Below are 17,703 nucleotides of genomic sequence, written 5' to 3' on the forward strand. Positions count from 1 at the left end.
ACAGTAAAGAATTTCTTCCTTATAAATATGAAATGTCATATGAAAAAAGCCTATTTATTTCTGCTCCCTATTTCACTGCAGTTCCTTCCTACAGTCACATTCAAGGACATGTCCAAAAGTCCCCCTGTTGCTGCATCTACTGTAACCCTCCCAAGCCCCATGCTCCCGCATGTGCTTCTACTGTGCACAAAACCCCTGATACACACCTCTTCCATCCCACCAGTGTCTTACACTCCCCATGTTAAGGATCACCTATCAAGGCATCTTCCTGGAAATGTTTCAGACTTTTATTCAGCTTCCATGTTTTGCTTCCTCCTCTAGGCTTGAAATGCTAAGCCAAATTTTGAACTCTGGCTTGGAAATGTGGAAAAATGTTTGCAGCCTAAATTACAACTATGCGTACCAGGAAAGGAGAAGTGAGAAAACCCCCCACATACTACCGTCTGCTTTAACACTCATACTTCTTCTGATAAAGGGATCAGGACCAAGATTTCTTTAGCTTGGTCATTTCGAATTATGAACTGCTTGAGTATAAGCCATTTATTTACTTTTTTTTTCTTCACCCTAACTTTTTTGGGGGGGTGTGTGTGTGATTGCAGCTGATGCAGTAACTTGCTTCTTGCAGCCTTGCTTGGCCAAGGAAGGCTTTTTCCTTCCAGCAGGACTCTTTGTTTAGTTTCCTTCACAGAATCACAGAATCACAGAATCCCAAGGGTTGGAAGGGACCTCAAAAGATCATCTAGTCCAATCCCCCTGCAAGAGCAGGGTAACCTAGAATACATCACACAGGAACTTGTCCAGGCGGGCCTTGAATATCTCCAACGTAGGAGACTCCACAACCTCTCTGGGCAACCTGTTCCAGTGCTCTGTCACTCTTACAGTAAAGAAGTTCTTCCTGATGTTAACGTGGAACCTCCTATGTTCCAGTTTACACCCATTGCCCCATGTCCTACCACTGGATATCACTGAAAAAAAGCCTAGCTCCATCATCCTGACACCCACCCTTTATATATTTGTAAACACTGTAAACAACTTCAGCCTTTTTTCATGCCATTACTCCAATGAACCTCTCAGAGAGCTCAAAAAACTTTTTGTTTTTCTGAAGAATGACTAATTGAAACAAACACTTTAGTCTCTAGTCAGTCTCTTCCCTTCTTATTTGAATGAAGGATTGCCATTCCCAAAGCAAACAGGAGAGGAGCTCAAGAGAAAGAGGAACCCAAACCTGACAGATAGACCTGGTTTAGCAGGACTGATGACAACCAATCAGTGAACAGCTGTTGGATGGGATATTTTGGTAATACAAGGAAGCTAACTTAGGCAGGCTGATTTTCAGAAATAAGCAATGAGAAGAAAAGAGAGAAACAGGCTCATTTCAAAGCATATTAAGCATCTTTGGAACTCCTAAGCAAGAAGGATACCATTCTGAAAGAGCAAATTAAATCTAACATATGAAAAGCTTACCTTTTAGGATGAAAGTAATTTTTTCATATTTTAGGCTTATAATTAGAAGCTAGCTAGTTGCTATGGAACTGTTGCCAATTTAAACATAAATATACACTTTCAACACAAAATATACAGTACTCATCTCTCCCTGAATTGTATTTTGGTTGCTAAACAGCAATTTACAATATTTATGCTATTTTATAATGTTTGTGACCTTCATATTTTTCTGGCTTCTTCACATATGGCAGATGCACTCGGAACATGGAATTCTGCAAAATTAGATATGCATAACTTCCTTCTGTATCTGCACATATGTAATGTTGCTGTTCTGATTTTAAACACTAGGTACTAACATAATGCTCTTGACTGTGAGAGACTAACAGCACAAACAGTTTCCCTACTCCACTCTGGATATGCAGTGCATCTGTGAACACTATTTCCATAGGTTATTCTGGTGCTAAAAATCTCTGGAGCAAACACTGTCAGTCTTGCTGCGCTGGGTGTTGTGTTGCAATTTGGGTATATTGGCAAACATCCTCCAAGGCACAGAATGGGGAACATCCCTTGAGTGATCTTGAAAACGAAAGCCAGCTTGGATTGTCAAAATAAACAAATGAACACAATGCAAAACGACCAAGTTGTTACTTGTTGTAACACTTCCTTCATGCTAACACGCTCTAGTTTTAAAACACATGTGCTTAGCTGCACAAATGCTGAACAGTGTTCCTAAGTGCATATGTAATGTCAGTAGGATTAAAGGTCTCAGTTCATTCTGTAAGGTATGTGACTGAGACACCTAGCTCTGCCTTTGCCTAGTCATCCAGGAACACCAAAAGTGAGGTGGGCTGAAGTTGGGCCAAAGTCTGTGTTGTAGCTTTTACACTCATGTTAGTAATTCTTGCCTTAGAGTCTTCTACTTAGACTTCCTGCTCCATGTGGAATGTGGTCAAGTACGTATTCTAATTAGAGCATTTAGAACATCCTGGGTTCCTCTGGGTGAATTTTTACAGGCTCATTTCTTTCTACCTCAGCAATCTCGACTCATCATCTGTTTACTTTGTCTGTTATTGCAGTGGCACATGACAGGGCTGGATGCAGCTGTGAGGTTGATAGGGAGTTACACAGCAGTGGAGCCACTCCTCTCCTACACAGCATTGACTGGGCACCACACTGAGCAGCATTAATGTGGAGCAGAGGTCCAGCCTCCTGTCTCCCTCTTGCTTCTCTCCTCCCCTCATCTCTTTGGAGAACATGTCCCTGGATTGGGCAGGTGCCTGGTTTGCTCCTTTCCATCTCTGACCCTATTGCCAATGAGCACTCTTTCAGCGAAGCATATTTTACAGCTGTATTGCTTTTCTTTTGAAGCCAATTTTTTTCTATGCATTATTTGTACTTTTTTTCTTGCAGATTGTAAACATTTTCAGTGTTATAAAGGATTATAAGTGTGGTGTAAATTAAGAAAACATACCATAAAACACTTGATATTATTTAAAGGAAATCATCTCTATATAGATGAACACTTTTGCACATTTAAATCAGCACTAAAGCTTCAGTTCCCTGGGATCAAACAGGTTAAGGAGCTCTTTCTACTGATGAATCACTGACTTTGCCAGAGCACTCTGCACCATCCTCACCTGCTACTGTTTTGATTTACAACATAGTGACCTCTTTTTGTTATTTCAGACTTATTACACTAAAACTAGTTTATTATGCTTCCTGGCACTATTTTTCTTGCAATATGATCAACAATGCAGTTGTGTGTCTATCTATGAACACATAAGTTTTGCTTGATTTTCCTTTTTAAATTAAGCTTGACCCAAAAGAAATACAAGTATAAATATCAAATCCACAAGTAAGGTTTGAGAAGCCACAAGGTTCTTCTGCTGTTTATACGTGTGTGAATTACAGTACATCAAGAAATCAATATTCCCTAGATGGTGCTTGTGCCTGGCATTTCTTGGTGAACAAACATTAGGTAAGACAATATAAATGGTACAATCCTTATTGATTTCTCTTGACTGTGTAGAATGTGAAAGCTGCAGCCACAGTTAACACTTACTGACAGACTCATATAAAGTTTCAGTGCTATTTTATATTTTTATACTTGCCCACGCTCAATTGATTCCATTAAGCTGCTAGATGCATTTCAAGCCATCTCGATAAGAAAAAAAACCAAACCAAAAAACCCACAGTGCCTGGAATGAGATGTTGCTACTTTGTGCCTAGCAGGATAAAAAGGTTAAAGGACTAAATTGTGCCTGGATGTTGGAAGGAGTTCTCTTTTATTTGATAGAATTGTTATTGTTTTTAGTGAATGGATACTCTGAGTGATGGATAGATGCATTTAACTAAGTTAAATAAATGAATGAACAGTATAGACCAGAAAGGTCCATGGGGAAACTGTACTGGAAGCTCCCAGTGTTACAGCCCCTCCCCAAACAAACAAGCAAAACTCCCTGGTAGTTCCACCCTGACTGTTGAAGTTCCCTCAGAAAAAAAATCAGATGGGCTTTAAAATCTTAAGTTTGGGATTACTTTTTTTCCCATTTTCCCCTCTTTTGATTCATGATGCGCATTTTAAATTGCCTTCTTATAGCAATTTGTACATTGCCCCCCTCCCCCCCCCCCCCCCCCCCCCAAAAGTGAGCTTCTCACAAAAGTCAAGGAAATTAGGGAGTAGGACAGCATAAGCAGATTCTGAATATCAGGATATGAGATTTAGTGCCCCGAAAAATAATTCTCTATTTCCCTTTTAGACTCAGAAAGCTCTTTTAGTAAGACAGCAGAATATCTCTTTAGTAGTTTCTTATTCTCCCACTGGGCAGATTTAAATAATATGATTGAATTAGTGTCAAAAAGGTGTCAGACATCCATTCCATGAATACTAAATGAAGACTGGATGATGATGAAGACCCTTTTTATATCTTTTTGGGCTTTTTGGTAGCTAATAAGATGGAAATTCACAAATTAAAAATGGCATAAAAATAAAGAAGTGGGGAAATGTATCATATCAAAAACATAGAAGAAACTAGCCATTGTTTTATGGTTTACTTTAGAGAAAACACTCTCAGCTACAGTGTAAAAGAGCTTACAAAGTGCTGAATATTCTGATTCTGAAGCAGCTAACTCTGAAGCACATGCTTTGCTTTAAGTGTGTTGTGGTCCTATTGATTTCAACAGTACTGAGCTTTGCTGGATTCACAGCAGCATAATCAGCACCCTCCAAGAGTGTGCACTCCTTTTCTCAGCATATTCCAGGGTGAAAAAAAAAATCAAAGCAAACTTATGTACTGTATGAAATCAGATGAAGGTTACATTTTATAATTTTCAAATGAACTGTTGTTCTTTTATAGAGATTTCCACCTCCAAAAGTGAGGTGAATCTACTTGAAAACATCAGGAATAATTCCGTGAATTTTGAAAAGACTTTGAACAATAAATCTGCAAGATGTTGCTTCCGTCTTGCAGAAGATTCATATAATTGGTCATGTTATATTTTTTTAATTATCATGTTGCCAAATGTGGACTTTTTTCAGTCTACATTTGGTAATACTGCCTACAGCTTTCTCTAAAGTTCTTTTACCCAAAAAGGCATGACAAACTGTTTTAAAATTACAAGAATGTCTTTAGATCAAGAGAAAACTGCAGAGTGGTTCTCATATCAAGAGCTATTTTCCCTATAAAATATTAGACATAATTAAAGGTGCGTGAAGACTTTGGTGAAAATCTAAAGAGCATCGGCAAATCTGAGCACTGCTCAGCTTTTCAATTGCTTTTCTACTTCTCAGTTCTTTTAAATGGTTTTCTATGGCAGGAACATTTTTCTTAATTAGTCACAGCTAATTAGTGTTCTGGCATAGACAAGTAATCAGAAATGTCAGAGCTGCAAGGCTACATCTCCCTAATCCTTTGATAATAATTTAGCCTCCTGGGAGGGCCTCAAGCTGCGGTAAGTAGTGGCTGACAATAAGGCAAAATTAGGTGGGCAGCAGACCATTAGGATAGAAAAATAAAAAGCACTACCAAATCCTGCTGAGCACCATCAGGCAACTAACTACACTGCCAGATGAGGTGCCTGTTTAAGCCTGTGTTGTTAATTAGCTGATTCTACCAGACCTGCCACATATGTCCAGGTGCATCATACAAAGATGTGTATTTCTGGGTTTGCGCCAAAGGACAATTTTGCACTGTGATCAAATTTCAAGAATCTGAGAAAGAGGCCCACATATTTCTTGAAGATTATTCTGAGTTATCAAAGAAATAGGAAGATCAACAAGCTACAATCCATTTCTGTTGAGTCTCTTTTTAAGTAATTAGGCATGGTCCTCTCACGTTTCTCGGAGGTTAATGCAAACACAGCTTTTGATTCAAATGTGGCCTTTAACCAAGTAGACCTTTTGTCAAATCACACACTTGCAAATAATCACGTAACAATGAAAGTGAAGATTACTTATTAAAAATAATGTGACAGGAAGCAATTTGAGAATAAGGGGAAAAAAAACCCAAAATTGACGTTTTCTAGAAAAACATTGTTGAATACTAAATACTACAGTAATGGTGCCTTTGAGGTAGACATGGACAGTACAAGGAGTTGGTACTACAGAAAACTCACATCTAAGTAAGTGTTCCTCTTAGCTGTGTAACACCAGCTGAAATTTAACTCACTTGCCAAGGAGAAGCATTTGCATATTTTTAACACATTTTTTTGTAAAAGGTCAGAAAAGTCATAGAAATGATGCACTGAATAAAGCATTTGCTAAAAATGTACTTGCAGATATGATGACAGAAATTAATCAGATGGATAATTTCTATCTCTGTTTAGGCACAGAATGAAGTAGCTGATAGTAATCTTTGGAGAATAATTACTACCTCAAATAACCTCAAGTACATCATTGAACTTAAATTGTCCATCCTTGCTACATAACGGAAAATAATGGTTGTGATATGGGAACACTACTAGCATTTAATTAACATTCCAGACAAAACACAAGCATTTTTCAACAGAAAAAAAGCATCACATTACATCTGAAATTTTGAAATACAAAAGCAGATACACAAACCTGGAGTGTTTAAGCATTTACACTACTCAAAGATGTTCTGTCTTACTGCACTTCAAAGAAAGTTGTATGAGTTCCCTGCCATTAACATTTCTTACGCTGCTTGTTGAAATTGTTACCCTGCATGAGGCCAGAACCCTGAAGATGCTCTCGGATATGAGCAGTCCCTGTGAAGTCAACAGGACTCCTCAGTCACACCATACTGGTTTAACACCCAGAAAAGATGGGTGATGAGGGCCAAAGTCAACATCTGCTAACAGGTGCCATCTTATACAAAATAACGAAGGGACCTGTCTGCCAATGCCAACCTTTCCAGGATGCGTACTCTGACTGTATCACATGTTTATGGTACACTTGTGTAGAGGTTTCCCAGAAATTAAAGCCTAAAATCTTGGAAAACCTTTAAGTTGTATCAGTGGCTAAACATTGATGTGTTAAAACTGTTCTCTCAAACAATTCTTCATTTCTCAAAACAGCAATCAATTATTGCTAAAAATTTCACTGCATATATAGTCTTAATAAAACTGAATCATACAGTGAAAGTTTTTCACAAGAGACCCAACAGAAATACAAACTATAAGATAATGTACTTAATGGCAAATAAACCAAGAAGGGTTTTGAAGGAAAAATGTTTGAAACCATTTTTTTTTCTGTGTTCAGACAATATCCACACTTCACCGTACAATTAACAGGTACAAGAAAGTGAGAATCTACACAAAGTGGCACTTAGGAAATATACATTACTACAGAAAGTAAGTATTGCTTTGATGTTTTAAACAGTGCTTTATGCATAATTAATTATCTTTTTTTAAGCTGGTTTGTTAACAAATCCAGTTTTGTTTTAAAGGAAACAGTTTTTAATTTATAAGTCTAATGTAATTTAAAATGCTGAGGAGTTCAAAACTTATCAGTTTCATCTTAAAAATTCAGGTAAAAACACAATCTAAGACTAATCAGTAATGATAAGCTGGCATGTTATGGACACAGCACTGCATTTATTAAGGCTAATGGTAAAACTCCCATTGATTTTGATAGTGCAGAACCAGACTCTATGGAAATTTCATAGTTGGATGATTTTTACACCTGTTAATTCTGTGATCGGCACTGTTCTTTGATAGGCTGCACAAATGTTTTTACATAGTCCATTGAGCAGATTAACTTTACAAATAAGAGAGACCTTAACAATAATTGGTAATGATGTAATTTATTCTGTATTTGTGTAACTCTATTCTCAATACTTAATTTCTTCCCATTCACCAACTGCTACTTCTACAGCCTCTTCTGAAAGCATTTTTCAAACAGTGGCTAAACGTATAAATTTGTTTCTAAAACATTTTACTAAACATTATTAAAAAAAATGAGTTCTTTGTTTAAATGATTAAACTTTAAAAAGTTTCTATGGGTGATACTTTTAATCAGCTTTTAAACACTGTAGTGCCTGTCTTCATGATTTAGTTGTTATACAGCGAATCTATCTGAATCTCTGCAGCATTAATGGTGGAAAAGTTTGCTTTATTTGAGCTTATTAGAGAAACTTGTCCTGGTGTAACTTCACTGTCTTAGTTTACCTCAGTGGCGTATGGGATTGGAAGGAATCACATGAATCATTCATTAAATTAAGCCTTCAAGAATCACTGTAGATCATTCACATGTCTAATGCATTACAAAAACATTCCTAGTGCTCTTTAAGGTCTGTGGAAGACCATATCCCAGACAGCAACGGAAGACAAAAAATCCTAAGTGTCCTGACAAACTGACCAAGAAAAATCTCTTCATGACTCCAAATCTGATAACTGATTTTGAGAACAAGATGGCACAATGATCTGGGAGAGACAAATGTGACCATGAGCACCAAACCATACTGTGTTCTGCATGCTGTCTATACCTTGTCTGGCAGAGATAAGAATGAAATGGATGCAGAAGCCAAGTTTTTCAGAGGAAAGAAAGGAAAAAATAATCACCTGGATTTTGTTGCATAACCACCAGAGGTCCTGAAGCATAGGATTTAAATAGTTCAAAAGTGACACAGAAAATACTATCAGGCCAGTCTTCTTTCAAAGTCCTGGAGACTTGAGCCTCTCTCATATGCAACGATTCATTATCACAAGCTTAAATTCAATTCTCCTGATTTTCACATTTTGTATTGCATGGCAGTGCATTTCCAGGCTTATCAAGCACCACCATAAAACAATGCACATTTTTTTGTCTTCTCTCTAGCTTCAGACTTCTCAGGTAGATAGAAATTTTTCCAAATTCTAGCCTTAACATGCTATGACCCACTGGAGGATGTTTGTAAGTGCTTCAATACTATTCCTAAATTTAAATTATCTTCTTTGTTATGTATATTACTTCATACGATAGACATTCCATTCTCTTGGTCACTGTAAAAGCTGTTAGTGCATATCAGCTCTGAATCAAGTAAGTGAAATCTGTGCATAAGTAGTTTGTAGTTATACTTTTCTGGGATCTAAAATAGCATCCAAGGCTTGGTATTGTCTATATTTATAACTAACACCTTTAGCACATAGAACGGTCTGGGGTTTTTTTGCTAAGTCTGGATGAGGTGTTTCCCTGTCTGAAGCACAGACATGCACTTTTCCTGTTCAGCTTGGCTGCTGATTTCTTATCTGATATAAACACAACATGTTTTTAAGGGGAAATCAACTGTGATATGCAACTGTAGCCAACTGAGTGACTTGAAGTATATTTACATAAAAATGTGAATGTATTTAATTCTACTGAAATACTACTTGATATAATTGAATTTATAAACAGTACCTAGGTTTTGTTTCATCACTCACTTAAAAAACCCTTCCAAAAATCATGGTCAAAATCTTGCTAAATCATACTGTTCTAAAACTGAATTAATCTCAGGAGAATTAAGTTATCCTTTGCTTTAAATTCCTGCACACTATGACCTTACATATTTACATTCATCTGAATCTGTCCAATTGCTTATACCTCCTAGTGTGATGTGATGTAGAAATGTGATAGCACCATATATAAAGAAAAATAAAGATACAAACAGATACTTGATACATGAAATACTTATTATGTCCATCCTTTTTCTTTTCTTACAGCTACAAGCATTGGCCTTGACTGCATACAATGACTGAGTAAAAGGCGACAGGAATGGTTTTGTGTCTCAAAGGCAAGCACTATGTCATGGCTTGCATCCATACAGAGATAACTTCTTGTGCTGAATAGCTTGACTGCTGAAATGAAATTTGGAAGAGGTCCTTGATCCATGGTAACCCAAATGTATTGAGGCCCTATCCTTGGGTTAGTCCTAGCTGGCCTCACCCAAAAATCACACCAGAAACCATGCTGATGACTTAACGGTATGGATGATCACTTGCTAGTTCTCAGGCTGTGCCTAGGACCTGCCTAGTTTACTGCTGTGGACATAGCCTAAGGCTTGGTCCAATCCCACTACATCAACAATGTCAATGTGGTCTCTCCAGTGAGAGTTAGACTTGGCCTTAGGCACATAATTTTATTAACGTTCAGAAAATTACAACATAAGCAAAAATAACCCCAAAGAAAAACAAAAACCAGAAACTTGAAAATGAAACATATGCTTGCAGATTCAGTGCAAAAGCAAACTGAAGCAGAAGTTGCTAATATGGTTTTAGTACTTTGCAAAGGTGCCAGCTGGATGGATGATAATTTTTCTACCCCTGCAGGGCATCAAAGCTTTTATAAAATCATTCTTTTCACACATATTAGCACTTAGCTTATTAAAACAGATGATACTTTTTTTTGTAAAGCTGCCTGGGAGTGTCTGGAAATATAAAATCTGAGAGATAAGTCTTTTTTTGACCACCCAGCCTAACAAACAACAAACACTGACATGACATACCATGGCTGAGAGTCTATGTTATGGGACCTTCTGTGACTGCCACAACTGTAGTGTCACAGTAAAGGCTGTGAATTGCTGTTATGAAAACATTTGCTGTAACTTGCATAATTAAATGAAACTGCCAGCAAAGCTTTCTAAAATACTTAAGAGATGACACACAAATAAATACATTTCAAAGTCTGCATTATGTTCCAGAATTTGTTTTGCAATAAACTGCATTGCACAGTGCCAGAGATGACTTCTTTCCCTGTTCAAATTTCCACATAATTATAAGTGACTGAGATCAGTGCCATGTAAATTGATCCGAGTTCATAATAAAATAACTTTTCTTTTAGACATATTTAACACATGTAGTGATTTGAATATATACAGAAAGTACAATTTCAGCTGCTTAGAGCTTTTCCTTCACGTAACTCAGAAAGGGACATACTAGACATAAATTAGTGATAAGAACTTGAATGAGCAGAAATAGGCCAAAGAGTGTTTCTAGTGGCATTACAGGAGAACCTTGTCTGAGGAAAATTTTGGTGGAGTAGGTGACCACTTCTAACAGAAAGAGGAGGAAGCAGGGCAAAGGAATGAGTGGCTGCAGAAGCCGGTATTGAAGCTGAGGGAAATTATTGTGAAGATCCAGGCTGGTTAGCAATGTGTGCGCCTCGAGGCTGAGGATGCGAGAATTGGGATTAGAATTTTGGAAACAAGCTTGATAATTAGATAAATGTTTTTTTTAGGTAAAACTTTAAGAAATTCTAAGTCTTAAACTAAAAACTCATAAAACAAAATTCTAAAAGTCATTCCATGAAAATACCAGTCAAACCCATAGGTGCACCTGGCATAACTGACCTCTTCCTGTATATAAGCAGGCAGTACAAGTTCTTTATATAGGGAAATTAGGTCTGCAGTGGAGTCCACAAATGTAAAATCAAAAGATGGAATAAAATTGGACTACTCACAGTGGAAAAATGAGTATTTCAAATAATAATCTTCTACCAACTTTATTTATGCCTTCTAGTACTTAGAAGTTTCATGTAGAAAAAGTTTAAAGAAAGGCCACCCTTGACAGCTGAAGATGATAAATAAAAAGCAAAAGAAAAGAAATGATCAACAGGGAAGAGCATCTGAATGGTTTGTTGAATGTCATCAAAATGTAGCTTATCCCTTCTTATGTAGTAGTGATACCAGCAAGCTTTACAAGGATAATTACTTACATCAAATAACTTCTCTATGTACATTTCCTCATTGACCTTTTCTCGAAGTATATCCTGGTTTTGTCGAACAAACATAATGTAGGTGTCTGCAAGATCCATCCCTGGTTTCTGTGGAGCCATAAAATAAGGGGAGAAAGTAGTCAGAAGGGAAAGAGCTGGACCACTCAACAACTGAGAATAATAAGGAATACGTAAACATAATGAAAACTGAGATAATGTTAGAATATTCACACATGCATAAACTCTATTTATGAAGTCTCTGAATCTGGCTTAGTTATAAAATTCAGGAGGGTTCGCTAACAGTGAAGGTCTCGTTATAATTTATGGGTGATTTGAGTGACAAATCTACATTGCCACATGTAATGGCATGAAGTCTTGGCTCTGGTAACATCAAGGCAAACAGACATTTTCTCCATTTTTGTTAGTGAGATTCTCATAGTTACTCCAGCCTCAAGGTCCAGATCATGCTATCACATTCAGAAAATGCTTAAAAAGGCATTCAGTTCCTTTTTCATTGCATCAGATTTGTCGTGATTTGCTTCCAATGTACTGAGTTTTGCATTTGAGGTCAGCTTCTACTAATTCCACTTCACACGAAGTTCAAGTATTTCCCTCAGAGCAATGGTATAAAAAGGCTGTTATGAGAGTAGACCTGTACCCCTATTTTTCTGAAACTGTTGCACTGGCTCAATTAGATCAATTGCTCCTAGGGAGGGAGCAAGGGCTGAAATGTTTCGCTTTTTGTACTGATCTCTGGTTTGTACGAATAGCAGAGCAGCCATAATTTTCACAGCATGCTCCCAAACATGGGACAGGCTAGGATATGTCATGCATGTGATAGCATGTCAGGCCAGCCAGAGTGGTGGCTCAAACTGCTCTCTCCTGACCAGCTGAGGCTCTGGACCTCTGCAGCCACAAAATGTTCTGCACCAAAGCCCCTAACAACCTGCAACATCCTCTTTCCTGCAGGGTATGCAGAGCTGGTCAGTAGCTCACCTCTCTCTAACAGGAACTGTGAATGAACAAAAACTTTTGTCAAGTCTTCTGTAAATGCCTTCTGTGTGAGCAAGTCTGTAAAAGTATCACTTACTCCCAAATAATAGATTTTAAAGTTCATGGCATGCAAGAGAAGGTCAAGTTTTATAACACTTTACAGTAAGCCTTACCACAAAGCTATTTAGAAAGGATTTGGGTTTGGCTAAGACTGACCCTGTACAGAATAAGTAACAAACAGCTCTACAGAAGGAGGATGAAAGCAGCTATCCTCAGTCCCTGAATTCCCAGGCATAAGTCATCTCTGTTTCTCAGAAGCTGTTATTGTCTGAAAACAGCATACGTACAAAGCTGTAAAATAGCATATTTTAAAGGCCTGTATGCATAAATATGCTCATATAGTTAAAATATTTGCATATAATATTGTATAAAGGCTTCCCTCCTAGCCTGCAAGTGGATAGCTGATTTTTTTTTATAATTCCTTATTGTGTGTAATATATTATAATGTATATGAACAGAACTGATCACAACAGGGAAGGAAAGGTACAACATGCCCGAACTAATACCTGTCCAGAAACTGCCATTACAATAACAGGATGAGAGCATTCTCCCCTCAAAACTGCTGTGAGGGAAAACTCCTGGATCATGAGTTTCATCTCTTTTTCCCTGAATCTACCACAGACAATGAATAGGAACACAATGCAAAATAAGATTTTATTTTCATTTATACATGTACGTCAATGGCAGTCTTGTTTCTTAAAATGTGTACTGGTGGCCTGTTTTAACTCTTATAGCATCTTCAAAACTCACTGAAAAACTGAAATGCCTCCTGCACACTCCAGAGGCAATGAGAGCTCATCTTAAAAACTTACCACATACATACATGCATACATGAAACTTTTAAGATGAAATCAGGGCCATTTACATTTATATCTGAGTTACACAACTTGGTCCTAAGCATAGAAATAAAAATGTAAGTTTACAATAGATAAGACAGTTTTCTGTGGGAAAACTTGGTTTACAGAAATCATTATATTTCCTTCATAAAAATGTGCCTTCATTAAAATGTGAGAGAAATGTTTTTATACTAAACTAAATCACAAAGTGAAGGAGACAAAACAGAACGCTCCATATCTTACCTTAGTATACTCATTTGTGATGGTACAAAAAAATATAACCAGCATTGAAACCTTACATACTTTTTAAAACCTGATACACAGTTTATAGGAATTGGACTAGTTTTACCTTAGAGGGATAAAAGGATAATATTCTGAAATCTCCAGAGGTGGGTGAAGGAGATAATCTAACAAATGAAAGGCTGATTATAATTCTTGGAGATACATATTCAAATGTACAAATGAATCTTCCACTGAATGCTAAAACCTAATAGTTCTCCAATTCATGCAATTTTTTCTTTTACTAAGTTCAATAAAAAAAAATGTTCGTCTTGCAGAGAGCCAAAGCTAGGAAAATAATGTTTCCCACCAGTGTTAACTCTCCCCTTATCTTTGAGATGTTTAGCTAGTCTTGAAGCTGTGACATATGGGAATTTCACACCTAGTGAATATATTTTCATGTAGCTTGTGGCACGGGAGTGTAATCATTAAAAGAATATACACTAGTAAGAGTAACTGCAACAGCTGGTGACATTTACCAATTAGAATTACAGTTCTTTAAAACACTTCATCCTTCTTTAATGTGTGCAGGATAATTATCTTTGAAATTGCTAGGGAAAAAAAATTAATTTTCCTTTTAAACAGTGTCTGCCTACAGTGGAAATATGTCTGGGTAAGGAAGATCTTCAATGCTCCAACAATATGACTCTCTTTTAAAACCTCACCAAAATCATTGCAAGATAACCATCTTTGCTCATGGCTGGCCAAGCACACATTAAACACTGAATGGAGCAACAGTATATCAAATATTTCATTATATCTCCATACTGCATGCACTGAATTTAGTTTTTTCTCTAAACATGTAAAAAATAAAAGAAAGCTATTACAAGCATCAAAACAGACTCAGTGCTATATATTTAATATTTTAACCTTTTTAATAGGGATTATGCTTAAGATAGGAACTTCTGAATACATGATTCTCTGTTGCTCTATTTTGGACACTTTAGAAAAAAACCCCAGGATAATGCAGAATAAAACTCCCCAAGGTTAATAAAACTCAAAGGACAAACAAACAAGCAAACAAAAAAACAAACCCCAAACAAACAGAAGCTGAAATATATTTAAAATAACCGTCACAGGAGGCATTTCATTACTAATATTGGACAGACTTAAGCAAATCGGGCTCCATAATGTACATCTATACTCAATATAAAAAATTCTGCTCCTCTGAATCTCTGGCAGAACATCTGCTGAAGTTAATGGGAGAGAACTATTTTCACCTCTTTGGGAGAGGAATTTAACCCCGTATATTTAGCTTGATAATGTAAAAAAAAAAAAAAAAAAGGTATTCTGTCACAAAATTTCCCCAAGATTTTTTTTTTTTAAATAATAAATACAAAGCTGTTGTAGGTTTGTTTTATTCAGAACAACAGACAAGATGTTTTACCTATCTGAAAATGAAAGAGAACCAAACAAAGAGATGAATGGAGAAACTGGAAATACAAAGACATCAAATAAAATACCAGGAAATGAAGAGTTGTAAATAGGGTTACTTTGTCACTGGTTACACAAGTAACTGAATACACTGGCAAGTGAATGAGTTTAAACAAGGGTGTAGGCTTCAGCACATTCTTTTTTAGGGTTAATCACTAGTTAACCTGGCAAGATGAACATGCTGTTTGGGGGAAAAAAAATAAAATCCTTGTTAATTATACACTGCAAGTGCTTTTACTTCCTGCTGCTGCACCTAATCCTACAGGTGCAGGTTGTCTCTTTTACTATTCACTGGTAGGTGGGTCCAGATCGACAGGCACTTTTCATAGCAATGAATTAAGATAAAGAAGAAACAGCTTAACTTTTCCCCTTTGAATAAGAAGACACTACCATAGTGTCTATTTAACAAGGAGGCAAATTTTAAAATACATTATTCCAGTTTCCAAGATGATGCAGAAGCAGTATTATAATCTGCACACATAGTTCCCACTGGCAAAGTTTGCCTGAGGCATCTAACCAAAAGTAATGCTGCATTGCCTTGATTTTCAGGCATACAAATATCTTGCTGCTGAAAGGTTTGCAACAAGTGTAATACTGCCACTAGTATTAGGCTTTACCTACAGAAGAGATACACTGAAGTTTCTGCAGTTTTGGGCAGTGTGACAATTTGTCACACATCTCAATAAAAAATGTGTACCTTTATAAATGCTTGATTTATGTTTATTCTCATTTTGGCATTTGTCACAGAACATTTCTTAGCATCAGAGAATATTACACAAACCTGTATTATTGATATTACCAAGAAAAAATACCCCAGTTTTACCAAGTTGCTGTCCTATCAAGTCATCAATGAGAAGGAGATGTTATAGACTAACTATATAATAACAAACTTCACCCCATTTTGTGTTTGCTCTCCTCTCCTCCCCCGTTCCCTCCCCTGCATCATGGAGGGAGACTTTTTAACTACAGCGTGGATGTCACAATGAAATGAAAAGGAGTGATGAGCTGGAGGGGGCTATTGTGAGAAACACAGGAGCTCCTTATTCAGTGTCCACCACCAAATGAAAGAGGATGTTGGAAAATTTCACTGCCTGAAATTTCTCCTTTAAATCCTGCATGCCTCATGCCTGGGCTTTGGAATGACAGAATTAAAATACCATTAAAATGGTTTTGGAATACAAACTGCTTGTACTCCTGACAAGATCCTTGCTCCCTTAATTTTTTACAAAACAAAACACATAAGCCAGGCAGGAAGATGCATCATTCATATAAAGTCTATTATAAAGGTAACATTTTATTCTCACATGGTTATGAAATAATATTTAAATAGAAAAATACAGTGCATTTTCCCTGCCTCTAATACACCTTCCCATAAAAGAAAAAGCAATCTTGGCAAAGGCTAAATGTGTGCATTTTGACAACTGTCATGCAGCACTTAAGCTGTGATTCCACAAGTGTTTACACCAACACTTTTTCATGTATGAGTAGTTTCATTACATCCACCAGGCAACAAAGCAATGCAAGTGTCTGCCTAGGATCTGGATTCTCTAGTGCAAAAGGTCTTAAAAATGCTACCGTGTAAAACCAGGTATTAAAATATGCCTTCCCCCCCAACTATGTTCTACTATGGTATTTTAACTTTTCTATGTATTAGCAGCTGTCTTTTTGATTTCCGTTTAAGAGTAATCTCAGAAACACTGCTGACTTAGAACAGTGCATGGCTTTCCCTCCAATTCTGCAATAGCTTGTTTTTACAGATCTGAAGCAGTAGGACCCAGCTCCCAGTTTTGGGCATACAGAGGAGGAAGATCTGGAATAGGGAGGGAGGAGAAGCCCTAAGCATGAGGATAACAAATGTTCCATGCTCTTTATTTTTAGACAGATGTCTCCAAGTAAATCCTGCTTAAAAATGAATGGCACAGTATGGCCACACCTGAATAAACACCGATTTCCTAGAAAAAGTAGTTTGCTGCTTAAAACCAGCTAAATGAGGTCATGCAGCAAGTGTGATATTTGGAAATTGAGGTATCTGGAAGGTCCCAATGTGTATCTGTGTATCTGCCTGGTAGGAGGCAGAGTTCCTACTCTGGCCTCTACAGGACCCCATAAGTCAAATGCTGGCACATGTGTGAGGCCCCTTTTCATACCTTTGATCCCTGCATAAAGGCAAGAGCGGAGCAAGAGGCCTGGCATTGTGTGAGCTGCACACTGCTGTCAGCCCTGGGTCCTTCAAATGACCTCTCTGCACTTGGTATGACAGGTGGTCTACATGAAGTGAGGGAGGATTAGGTTCCTTCTGTGCCCTCTAAATGACTGGCATAGATTACTGGCTCCTACAAAGGGATTTAAACATACCTTTCCGAACAAAAAGCAGTATATACATATGCATGTAACTGGATGCTCAATTTGTATGACTAATTGCTCTGGTTGTAGTTGGAAATGAGGCAAATGTGTGTAGAAATGACCAGCTAGATACACAATTATTTGTGTAGAAAACTGACTTACATGATGAGAAATTGAATACAATGA

General features: G+C 37.2%; 1 protein-coding gene across 15 annotated transcripts in view; it reads right to left on the bottom strand.

Moving 5' to 3' along the window:
- The window catches only part of CADPS2 (calcium dependent secretion activator 2), a 306,360-nt gene that overhangs the window by 11,687 nt on the left and 276,970 nt on the right, over positions 1-17,703 (bottom strand). For all 15 annotated transcript variants that reach the window (XM_031046299.2, XM_005146086.3, XM_005146087.3 and 12 more), the window contains one exon: positions 11,573-11,680. In XM_031046299.2, coding sequence (XP_030902159.1) covers positions 11,573-11,680 — 108 coding nt within the window. The remainder of the gene's footprint in view (positions 1-11,572; positions 11,681-17,703) is intronic.

This window comes from Melopsittacus undulatus, chromosome 5 (genome assembly GCF_012275295.1).
Source record: "Melopsittacus undulatus isolate bMelUnd1 chromosome 5, bMelUnd1.mat.Z, whole genome shotgun sequence".
Classification (NCBI taxonomy): Eukaryota; Metazoa; Chordata; class Aves; order Psittaciformes; family Psittaculidae; genus Melopsittacus; species Melopsittacus undulatus.